Source organism: Vigna unguiculata, chromosome 4 (genome assembly GCF_004118075.2).
Source record: "Vigna unguiculata cultivar IT97K-499-35 chromosome 4, ASM411807v1, whole genome shotgun sequence".
Classification (NCBI taxonomy): domain Eukaryota; kingdom Viridiplantae; phylum Streptophyta; class Magnoliopsida; order Fabales; family Fabaceae; genus Vigna; species Vigna unguiculata.
In genome coordinates this window covers 36,124,899-36,137,937 of record NC_040282.1, presented here as the reverse complement: position 1 = coordinate 36,137,937, position 13,039 = coordinate 36,124,899, and the positions used below count along the sequence as shown (strand labels likewise).

Genomic DNA, 13,039 nt, shown 5'->3' with positions numbered 1-13,039 from the left:
AAAGAGGAACTGTTGCCAACTTCTACAACTGATATCATATCCTCATCTGCAATAATGTAAAGAGATCCTCGCTTCTTTCCACGAGCAACAACAAGATTACCTTTCATTACTTTCCAGTGTCCATCTCCAAAGGTGGTGTAATGCCCCTCATCATCCAACTGCCCTATAGATATTAAGTTTCTCTTTAAGGCAGGAATATGTCTGACATTATTCAAAGTCCACACACTTCCATTAGAGGTTCTAATATTGATATCACCTCTTCCTATAATATCAAGAGATTTCCCATCTGCAAGGTAGACCTTCCCAAACTTTCCTGGAACATAGTTAGATAATAATTCTAAGGAAGGTGTAGTATGAAATGACGCACCTGAGTCCATAATCCATGAGTCAATAGAACTATCTAGACTACATAATAGTGCATCTTCAATTTCATCAGTTGCTGCATTTGCTGATTGATCATCATCTTACCTCTTGTTGTTGTTCTTCCTTGGAGCCCTACATTGATTTGTAAAGTGACCCCTTTTCTAACAATTCCAACAAGTGATATCATTCCGGAATTTTGGTTTTGATTTCTCTCTAGACTTTGATCTGCCTCGGCCTTGATTACGACCTTTCTGGCTACTTCTTCCTCTAGTTTCAGTACTCAATGTTGAACCGGAACTAGAACTGGAAGATTCCCCTAAACTTTTCCTGCGAACATCTTTGCTTAAGATCAAGTCACGGATGTTATCAAGCTTCAACTTACTATTACTTGCAGAATTACTAACTGTAGTAACAGTTGCACTCCAACTTTCCGGAAGAGATGATAATAAAATTAATGCTTTCACCTCATCATCAAATGTTATCTGCACTGATGTCAACTGCGCAATAATTGTATTGAATTCACTAATATGATTAGTAATCGAGTTACCTTCACCCATTTTTAGGTTGACTAGCCTGCGAATCAAATACACTTTATTGGCTGCAGATGGCTTCTCATACATATTTGACAATGCCTTCATCAAATCTACGGTTGTGTTCTCGTTCATGATGTTGAACGCAACATTCTTGGCTAATGTCAACCGTATCACACCGAGTGTCTGCCGATCTAACAAATCTCATTATGCCTGCTCCATGTCGGTTGGCTTCTGCCCTGTTAAGGGTAGATACAACTTCTTTTGATATAGGTAGTCCTCTATCTGCATCTTCCAGAACGCGAAGTCACTGCCATCAAACTTCTCAATCCTCACCTTCCCTTCTTCCAATGCCATTGCTCTTGCTGCTTTGACCAAAGCTCCTGCTGTCTTTGACCATAGCTCCTGTTGCGGCTTTTGACCAAAGCTTCCACTACTTCTCTAAACTGAGATCCCCAAGAAGAAAAAGTGGAAACCAAATCTTTTCTGATGTGGAAGATCAGACAATGCTGCAACCACAGAGCATACTAAGAAAAATGGCTCTTGATACCAATTGTTAGGAACAAGGTAATAAAGGAAAGAATAAAGGAGAGAAAAATAGACACAGAGAATTTAACGTGGTTCGGCGTACAATGTGTATGCCTACGTCCACGACTACACTAGGAAGTATTTGTATTTCTGGTGTATCTTAAAGTTTTACATAGAATCTCTTATATAGTAAAATAGAGAACCACATCTCACTATTCTAAGCGATGTGGGACTAAATCAAGCACCATAATACTAACAAGAATTTGATCTTACCATGGAGCAATTCAAGAGCTAAGGAACATTATAGATTGACTGGATTTTAAAATAAAGTAAATTTCTATTTATTCTATAAAAAATTTTCTCTCTAATTTGTATAGTGTTTTAGTCATCATTCTTAATAAAGACAATTGAGAAAGGTGATATTTTTAGCTTATTCTATCATGTACTAATTTCTGTCATGTTTGGAATACTTTTCTCAAGGTCTTTAGTTGTGAGTGACTATGTTTTCAATTATGTAAAGTTTAGGTATGATAAAAGCTATATTCGAGTACGGAAAGCCAGTAAAAGGTAGAATATTACTTATTCTAGTTTATGATGATGGTGATGATAAAATTTTGATAAGTGTCTAAGATATTGAACTATGTTTGTAAAGTAAGATTGAACTATTTTGATAGAAATAAGATTTGGTAAATGTCTTGATCAGTATGGCGTATCAAATTGAGTAGATTTTGAATTGAATTAGACTCATTTTGGTATAAGAAAAGGGTAAAATGGGTAGAATAGATCCAATAGACCCATATAATACATTTACATCATATTTTGAATTGAGGAGTTCCATTGATCTCACTTACAAATTCATTTCTTAAAAAAATAAAATAAAACATATTGAAGTTAATTGTCATTTTGTTTGTAATGAAGTAACAACTGACATCATTTGCCCTTAATGTGTTCTTACTAGGATATAATTAGTAAATATTTTTTTACAAAGGCGTTGGAAAAAACACAATTTAAGTCTCTTTTGCGTAAATTAAACATTCAAGACCTTTGTGTTCCAACAATATAATTATTTACTTTATTTTATTATTTTATTATTGATTAAGAGAAATATTCTTAATCTATTCATGGTTAGAATTATGATTATATTTATAGACATTATTTAATAGACATTTTTAATAGTTATAATTTTTCCTTTAAGTTCGATAGTAGAATCATGTAATATATATATATATATATATATATATATATATATTTTTTTTTTTTATGACATGATAAATAAAAATATATGAATTTTTTTGGTATAAAACTTATTAGAACGTGAATGAGGATTTTCATTCTAGATAACTCTTGACTTTATTTTTTTTTTCAATGACCCATTTTGTCGATTGATGAGATAAGTAAAAGAAATGATATGTACACATTTATTTTAGGCTTTATTTACTTTATTTTTTGATAATTCGACATCAAAATATAAGTACAAATAAATTATTTTTTTAAGAAAGAAAGACTTGTATCATTTTGTTCATGATGATATTTTACAATTTGAAACAAATTAAAAATCTTTTGGCTAACAAGAGATCTAAATGCTCTTCGTTACATATACATCGACATGTGAAAGGAGAACTCCAAGCAAAAAGCCAAAGAATTTTTGTAAATTTTTGTGGGAACTTTAAATTTGCAATCCTCATCCAACTTTGAAGTATCCTAATGGGAAGTGCTATTTTAACAAACATTGATAAAACTTATTATAGAAAATTTTGATGTTGCAAAAAATATGGTGTGGTCAATTTGAATTTGAAAACACAAGAAAGTATAATATTTTGGTCGCAAACTTCCAACCAAACTTTTGTTTAGCATGCCCAAACAAAAATTATGAAGATCATGAAAATCAATTCCTTCCTACTCTTTAGTCATTATCAATCTGAGTTCAATAATAAAGTCCAATCCAAAAGATTATTTTTCACACAGGCCTTACTAAGTCATTTTCTTTGTTAGGAATTTTATAAAATTTGAGTCTTGTTTATATGAAATTAACATAAAGTGTAATAATATATATGATAATTTTTTAAAATACATGATAACATATTAAAGAAAACACATCTCACAAAAAAGTGCTGAAGTTTTAAAAGAAAATCATTCAATCAACTTTTAAAATTGTCTCCTAACATTTAATGTATGATATACTATATAATAAGAGAGTTAATCAATATAATAATACTAATGTTCACAAATAATATTATCTATATTTGTTTAAAAAGTTAGTCTCTCAAATTTTAAAATTTTATTTAATTAAAAAAAATCCAATATTTTTTTAAGACAAAAACTGATATATCTAATTAAATAGATTTTGATAATCTTTCCCTTCAAATATGTTTTTCATTTTCCCAGTTAGACTTTAACTAAAAATCAATACCCCAAACAACTTAGTTCAATGTTCCACAAACAATTTGCTGATTAAAATATCATAGTATGAATTGATGTAAAGTTAACTTAACCTATTTTTATCGTATCACAAAAATAATATCATTATTTTAATCACTTATTTATTTTGAATAAGGTACACATTTTTCTTAGTTTCTATTTTCAAAATCATTTTGACGTTCACAATTGTTATTATTTATGTAGGTATGTATTTTTAAATATACGTGATATTATATTAGTAGGTGATGATAATATAATGTTATTAAATTAACATATAAAATAAAATTATATTTATTAAAAATAAAGTGAAATATATAAGAAAAGATGAGAGAATAATTGTTAATAAATAAAAAAATTAAAAATAACTATCAATTTTCAAAAATTTAATAAATAATTACATTTTAAAGGATAAAATTGATAGTTTGAAATGTGGATACAAAATAGGGAATTCTCTTTATATATTGTTATAATTATTAAGTTAATATATAAAATAAACTTATATTTATTAAAAATAAAGTGAAATATATAAAAAAAGGTGAGAGAATAATTGTTGACAAATAGAGAAAAAAAGTTTATAAAAATAATGGTCAAGTTTCAAAATTTTAATAAATAATTACATTTTAAAGGATAAAATTGATATTTTGAAATGTGAACATAAAAGAGAAAATCTCTTTATATATTATTAAGGAACACACAGGCGCGACAGCGTTTGTGTATCTGCATTTTTAAATTTTTATAAGATCAATAATATTTATTTTTAAAATATATATAATAAATTTTTAATTTTTAAAATAGTAATTAGAAGTAAAATTGGAAAATGAAAAGTGGACACAAAAAGAGGAATCCCCTTTATGAATTGTTATAGATTATATGGTATAAATTATTTATTTATTTTTATTTTTATATATTGTTATAGGTTATAAATTATTTATTTATTTTTATTTTTAAAATATTTAGAAGAAAATAAAATAAAGGTCACATTAGCGTGAGCTCTTCATCCTTTGAAAATAACTGATTCCTCGACACTCTCCCTCCGTCACTCCCTCACCTCAAAACCCCCCATTCCCAACCCATACTTCATCCGTCGATGCTCACTGCATGGCTCTTCCGTCAGAGCCTCACCGCCGTCGCCGCCACCACAACAACCACATCGCCACCTTCCTCCAATCCACTGCCTCTAACTTCGCATCTCTCTTCAATCCCCCAAACCCTCCGTCTCTCACGCTCCCGCACCCGCCCTCTTCACTTTCTCTCCCTCTCCTCTTCGCGCCGCCGCTCTCAGCCTCAAACGCCCTCGACTCCACCGCGAGCACCGCCGAGCCCGCGCGCCCTGCCGCGAAATCGGTGAGCGTCGCTCGGCTAGGCGCCAATGGGAAGGGCGGCAGCGGGGGGCCTGCCTTCGTCGGGCAGGTGTTCAGCATGTGCGACCTCTCCGGGACGGGCCTCATGGCTGTTTCCACGCACTTTGACATTCCCTTCATTTCGAAAAGGTTCCTCCCTCTTTTCTAGGAATCGTATTATTTATTCTTGGTCTTTGGAATTATTTCGAGATGAAAAGAAAAGGGATTGTTAGTTCCTGAAAGTAATGGTTCGCGAAATTTTTTCTTAAAATTTCGTTTTGAATTTCAATTTCAAGAATGGCGTTTTTCATTTTGTTTGCAGTGGGAGACATATAAATGTTGAATCCATTTTGGGGTGGATTTGACTGGTAGGACCTACGAAGAGAGAGACAGAGAAAAAAAATGAAAGGTTGAGAGAAAAAGTGATAAACGTGACAAGTGATGTGGTGAGAGTGGATGAGAGGTGGGAAGAAAATGAAGTGGAATGAGATGGATGATAAACTGATTATATGAATATAGTTGTTAGTCAATGAAAACATGAAACATTTGAAAACAGAAAAAGAAATGAACAAAAAGTAGCATTTTATAATCGAAGATGAAACAAAAATCTACACTATAGAACATTTTTTCTGATAAAACTGTCTAGGACTCGTACAAGTATTTGGAAGAACTTATTTAAGCTCATCTTGCGGCGTAAGTATTTGTGAAAGTGTCTTCAGAAAGCTAATGAGAATAAAATGTTATCTGCACCAGCATATTTCAATTAACTCTCTAGATGCATGTTTGGATTTATGTTTTGGCACAGTATAATTGCGTCAACTCTGAAGCTTAGTATTTATATGTAAGTCTTTTATGTGATACATGCTTGATAAGAGTTTAATCAAGTATATATAGCCGAACACAACCATATCATATGTGATGCTTGAGTTTGGTTGCACTTAGTGATCTTACTACCTGAGATGCTAAGAGTGAAGATGTGATTCTTGTGAGATAATTCCTTACTTGTGTAGCAAACGTGGGACATCTTGCTTAAGCTTTGAAGAAGTTTAGGAGTTGCTGATTATAGATTCGTGAACATTGAAAGGAATTTTCAGCAAAGATAAAGATGCTTGGTTGAAATTGTTAGTCATATAGATCAAGCTTTTACGAACTTTATTTTTTCTGAAGATATGAATTTTCACCTATTATATATCATCTGCAGAACCCCTGAGTGGCTGAAAAAAATATTTGCAGCGATCACCAAGAGTGAGAGAAATGGCCCTGTATTTCGCTTTTTTATTGATCTAGGAGATGCAGGTTAGATATATAAATCTTATGAATTTCTCTAGTCTTTGTATAATTGTATGTTGTTGCTTTACCAATCCATTTCTTTCTTATGATTTGCTTCAAGGTTGTTTTGATCAATATTCCTATCTATTTTTTTATATAGAACTTGATGAAATTTATGTTTATGATGATATATATAAATAGCACTGTGTCCTTTAACCGTACCAAGGCTGATTAGCATTTGAATGTTCATTAGTATTTCAAATAGAAAAGAAAAACATTTTGCTGGGGTGGATTGAGGAACCTAAAAGTAGGGAAGAATAAGATATTAGATATCCTCTGTGCAACTCCAAAAAAACTGATACAAGGAAAAAATAAAATCAAGAATGTGACAAGGCTGTCCAATCTATGCATATCTAAAAATGGCAACTAAAATTAAAGTGGCCATGTACTGCACACCAAATAAAAGCCACAAATCAAGTGGCAGATTGGCACCTTCGACGATGCAATCATTTGGGCCCAATCAGTTGTTATCTTCCTTACTTTTACCATATTGTTATATGAAGCCAACAAAAACTGTTCCAAAGTGAAGGGACTAATAAACTGGGCGTAGATGCCCCAAGAATCCTAAAGGATTTTTCCATACATATAGCTACCTGCAATGCAAATATACTGGCCTACTATGTCCGATCGTGATCTCATACTGACTAATATATTCCCCTTAACTCGGTATATATTTTGTATGTTCCCATTTATCCTTGTTAGCTCCCTGCTTGTCCATGAATTTACTCTATTAACATCTTTAGCTTGGCTAATGTTAATATCTGATCAGTAATTACTTTTTCACTTGTTACTGATATTTTTAATGGCATTAGTTTCATATGTCAAAAAGCTGAATATTCCAAGTGGTGTGGTCGGTGCCTGTCGTCTTGACCTGGCTTATGAACATTTCAAGGTACTGTTGGTTCTATGTAATGTAATAATGATGAGGTTGTTTAGACATGGCAATGCATGCAGATTTATGTTCCTAATTATGGAATTTTGATGTATTAATCTTCTTTGTTAGTTTTTTCTTTTTCGCTTAATTGATAACATTGTACATTACACTTCATTCAGGAAAAACCTCACTTGTTCCAGTTTGTTCCAAATGAGAAGCAGGTATTATTAGATTTTCATTGTTGCATATCTTCCAGTTTTATTCACGGCCTTCTGTATTAATAATAAATACATCCCCATTAGGTCAAGGCAGCCAATAAACTGCTGAAGGCAATATCACAGCATGGTGTCAGGAAAAAGGTTGATGGGGTTCCTGTGTTTAGTGCCGAGAACTTAGATATTGCAATAGCAACTACAGATGGGATTAAATGGTGTGTTTCTCAGCTTCTTTCTTGTTTCATGTGAACTGTAGTTTTTTTACCACAACTTTTTATCTTTTTGATTTGATATTTAATATCAAACAAATAATTGTTTTGGATTTTCAATGGATGGATACCTTTCTTTTTTTATTAAAGTATGTAATTCAACAGGAATCTCTGTACTTGTTTCTTTTCCAATTGTATATTGACAGATTTAATATGATTTTGGTCAGTTTTCAATCCTCGGTAATAGTAATAATGTTGATTTGCGATATGCTATTTGATGTGTTAGGTTTTGTGTTTACTCTTGATTATTTATCTCATTATGTTTCATTGATACCAAACTCTTTAGATAAAAAAACGTTTCTACCAAAGCATGGAATTGAATATATTACACGTACATTGTTTCTTTGTTCAATCAGGTATACTCCCTACTTCTTTGATAAAAACATGCTTGACAATATTCTCGAAGAAGCTGTTGATCAACATTTCCATACCTTAATCCAAACCCGGCACATGCAGAGGCGGCGGGATGTGGTTGATGACAACTTGGCCGCAGAAGTTATTGAGGAAATGGGAGATAGTCTTGGGGAGCCACCAGAGGTATGATGAAATTCATGAAAAAATAATTTTGTTAAACAACATACGTGATAGAGAAAGAAAGTTTTCTTTTTCCAGCGGTAGTGCTAAAGAATCTCACAGATGGAGTTGTGCATAGCTAGCTATAGTGCCATGGTGGAGCTGAGTAGTGGCAGAGCTGATTAGCTCCTGGCCAATGGAGCTCTTCGTGGTTGTGTAGTTCATGGTTGTGACTGTAGTAGCCCTTGTCGCCAGGATTGGGCCTCTATTCTGTTTTTTCTAATTTGTCACCTGTCTCTTGATTTGGCGTTTCTCTCTCACTTCTTTACCAGCCATCTCTGGCAGTATTTTGTGACCATCTTGGTGGCGTATTCTGCAGTTGTTTGGCCCCTTCTTTTCAGAACTTCTGCTCTTGTCTAGGGTTGCAGAAGGTTTTCTAGAGAAGAGAAAACGATTGGAATTCTGGGAGCGGGTGGCATCAGAGTGGCTGATGTGAAAAAGTGATTAGGATTTTTTAATCCCTAAAGTCAAAGAGTGTTCGGCCCAAGTCCAAATTTGGCCCTTCTATACCCAAAACTGTCCTATAAGAAATTCTGTAATGTTTAAGAATATTTGGAAAAAAAAATATGGAGAAAAAAACATGAATACATAATTATGTATAACATAGTTATCTAGTATTATATAATAGAGATAAATATGTAACATTAGTCTTTTGGTGATAAAACCTCGTAAAAGATACCTTTATGCTACAAATAGACACAATACAAAAAATGAAGTTAATATACTGCAAATAAAGCTTTCAAGACTTTTTACACAAAAAAAGAGTTTAAGCTTAAAACAAATTTTCTCAAATCTTTAAGTCAAGTGAACAACTTTAGATGATATATAATAATTTGATAGTTCGTTAGAGCATAAGTTTAAAGGACTTGTGTTCAGAAGCTTATGAGATAAACATGGTAATATGTAAGAGTGGAATATGCAGCACAACATTTTGTCCTAGTTCTCCTACAAAAAAGGCTATATTTGCTTTCTTATACATGATCCACTGATGCTAGGGACAGTATTCTGAAAGTGTTATATTTTAGAATCCTGTCTCCGTGACTACTTTATCCAGACTTCAAATCGTGACTTTTTGAATACATTCAAGAAAAAACTCAGTAACATAAATTTAAAAATACTTCAAATTCAATATAGCAGGCCCTATCAATTCAAAATCCTATTCAAGATGGTCTCAAACTCAACAATTAAAGGCACCCGAAATGATCTGTGTATAATAGAAAGGTTGTTCTGAGATACATCATGTAACTTGTTCCTGAAAATAAGAGTTGTGCTCAATGTTTCATTCATTATATTTGTTTAGAAGGAATGAACTTGAGTTATACATAACATTAATATCTAGTCCTATTTCTCTTTAAAAAGATGGATTATCACTGTTGAATTTTTCCTGATAGGTTCAGGAGTTGCTTGACGAAATGGGTCATCCTAGTATACCACTAAGTGTTATTTCAAAAGCTGCCGAACTCCAGTTCCACTATACTGTTGACAAAGTATTTCTGGGTAATAGGTGGTTGAGAAAAGCAACAGGCATACAACCTAAATTTCCGTATTTGGTTGACTCATTTGAGAGAAGGTATGTTTTATATATTTTTTTTTAAGCCTTTGAAACTGAAATGTATAATTCGTTGCATTTAACTCCTGTCTTTACTTCAGTGGTTTCCTTTTCTAGAGTTTTCTTGCATTAAAAAAAAGGTTTTAGCAAATCTTGCCTAAGAATTAATAATATTTATACCAACTCAGATAACTTTGGTTGGATATGTAATTATTTTTTCATAATTTAATATCCAGGTCTGTTGTACATAGGTTAAACAGGGAAATCAAGAGCTTCCTTATTACATTATTATATATATATATACACACACACACACACACACACACACACACATTCAGTTGTTTGTGCTGTGCATTGACTTTACCATTGCACCTGTGGAAATGTGTAAATTTGGTTCAGATTTTGTTAAACTCATATCATTGATTTGTTAGGCTCCTCATCTAAATAGAGCTTTTTTTGTCTCAACCACCAAGAAGAATGTTCTGTCACTGCTTAAAGAATCCTTTCCTATTATTTATAACTGTAGAAATGCAGTATGGACAGGATTATGGAGGGATTTAAATTGGGAAGCTGTTGTCAGTCATCCCCGTTATCTTCTCTAGAATTTGTCTGCGAAGCCTTAAAATCCACTTATACATGACACGCTAAGTGTAAGCTCAGTTTAAGCTCAAATTATCCATAAATATTTATTTTCAAGCTTGAGATGCAAGTCCCAGGTGTGTTTGCAAGTCCTAGGTGTGAAGAATGTGTTGAAGATTTTACATCAAATAGATATATGTCAAATTAAAGTATGTAAATAGGTGCAAACCTTTACCAGTTCATTTTGTTAGGTTGAGTTAGACTCAAAGGATCAATGCTAGAAAAGATACATGATAAAAGCTGCATTTACATATTGTACTCCTTTCCCTATGCTACCGAAATGAATGTTGTGCCCTTCAAGTTTCTAATGTAAGGGACTGCAGTAATTAATTATAGTGATAGAGTCTAGCTTCTAAGTAAATATTGAAAGAATAGTAAAAACAGGATGGCTCCATGCCATCGACTGATTTTAAAAGACACATCTTATGGAAAATATTACAATAGTTGGACAAGAACTCTCGTGCTATTGCTTATTATTTCAGTTAATGATGACAGTGATTCACAAAGTGCTACGAACAAGTTAAAAGGTGCCATTTTGGCCACCTGTTTTTGTGGATCATATGCTGCACTTAACTTGTAGTAGCCAGAGCATAGCCAAAATTTACTAATGAAGTTGCATCATTCTGAAACCATTACGCTAGGAAACTCATGTAAACCAACATCCCCGTTGACAGAGTGCAGCTTCCCCTTGGCATAAATGAGCATATTTACTCAAATGGTCTACTGCTACCAATTTAAAAAATCTGTTCTTTTGATCATGGAACTCATAAAATCCATCGAGATATCTTATGATCCCATCCCATACCCCTCAAATTTGAGGGAGAGCGTTCTGGATGGAATGTTTTCCATATCTTTTCAGTTGTGTTTCCTTTGTATTTTAATTTTAAATTTTAAAGTTTAAACAATTCAAAGAACTGAACTAGGTGCCTTCCCATTTCAGTGCATTGTTCATTTTTTCTTCCGTTAACCATAGCCCAAATACTGTTGCTTGATCTGAAATCTTGACTGAAAAATGTTTTGGGTACTAATTTCATATGTTTAGAAAGTGTTGTACTCGTTACCCTAGCTAAACCCTCTATTTTCATGAATTTATGTTTTGCATTTGAATAGCAGCTGAAACTCCGAAATAATTTTTGTAATCAGTTGACTCCCGACCATGTTAATAAATGAGTAGGAAGCTTTATTCGACGACTTAAATCAACTTTACAACTGATTAGAGATTAATCTACAAATAAGCTCAAGCAACTGACAATCTCGATAATATTTCAATTTTAATATAACAGCGGACAATATCAAACAGAACTTTTAAAGTTGGATGTTCAATGCTTTGTAACATATATTTGTTATCCTGCAGAAGTGAAGCTTCTTATCTGAGAGCTACCGAGTCAAGGCGTTGCCTTGAGAACCCTGAAGTGGAAGATGATAGGAAAATTTCTGAATGCATAAACTCTTCTAATTGCAGTTTGGATGATAATACTGAAGCAATCAGACAACCTAGTTTCAGACTAAATCTACCATTTGGAAATTGGTTTCATCACCTATGGCCAAAACAGTGTGATGAAAAAGCAGGATCATCTAAAAAAGGTGTAAATAAGGAAGATACGAAAGCAACCCCCTTTCTTCCAAAAGTTACAATGGTTGGTCTCTCTACAGAGGAAGCAGGCCAGATGAGCAAAGCAAATTTAAAGAAGACAATGGAGGATTTGACGAAAGAGTTGGAGAAGACAGAGCTAGATAATATGTCAGGTGGTGACTGTAAAGAGGGCACAATGGAAGATAGGGATCCACTATTTGTGGCAAATGTGGGCGATTACTATTCTAGTTTGGGAAGAGCAGGATCTCATCGCTGGGTTAGAGGAGGAACCAACTAAAACCTTTTTGTCACAGAAATTTTCTTTTTCAGGTTATCTATTAACATGTTACAGTGTTCGAGCTAAAAATAAACCTCGTTTGCGGTGAATACTGAAAGTGGATGGATCAAGCTGGAGATTATGTCTTTGATCGATGTTGTAAATGATATTTTTTGTAATTCATCAGTGATGCCCATTTTGCTCTGGGAAGTTAAATAAAACTGTTACAGAATGATATTAACTATGTATAAACTTGATTGACCCTACGTATAAGAAAGTGATAAATCAATGTTGTCTTCATTTTTGGACTATTTGGTCATGGTTTTCTACGTCTGGACAAGAATTAAAATTCTGCTGCTTATTGTATCTCCCTCAAAAAATTTTAAAGGTTAAATTTTGGAAAGTTAATATCAATTAATTTTTACGACTTAGTTTGTAGATATCCAATTTTAGTTGAAGAAGTTAGTATTATTATTTTTGTATTTCTAGTTTTCCGAAAGTGCTTATTAAGAAAAGAAGTCTTAATAAGTTATTAGCATCTATTTGGTTTTCTATGATGAGG

General features: G+C 32.9%; 1 protein-coding gene across 1 annotated transcript; it reads left to right on the top strand.

The window, feature by feature from the left end:
- Positions 1-4,841: 4,841 nt before the first annotated feature.
- On the top strand, positions 4,842-12,788 carry LOC114182285. The gene is made up of 8 exons (XM_028069123.1): positions 4,842-5,329; positions 6,381-6,475; positions 7,321-7,400; positions 7,562-7,603; positions 7,685-7,812; positions 8,223-8,403; positions 9,831-10,009; positions 11,982-12,788. Exons 1-8 carry the CDS (start codon positions 4,938-4,940, stop codon positions 12,496-12,498), a joined length of 1,614 nt encoding a protein of 537 aa, XP_027924924.1. The 5' UTR covers positions 4,842-4,937; the 3' UTR covers positions 12,499-12,788.
- The last annotated feature ends 251 nt before the right edge of the window (positions 12,789-13,039 follow it).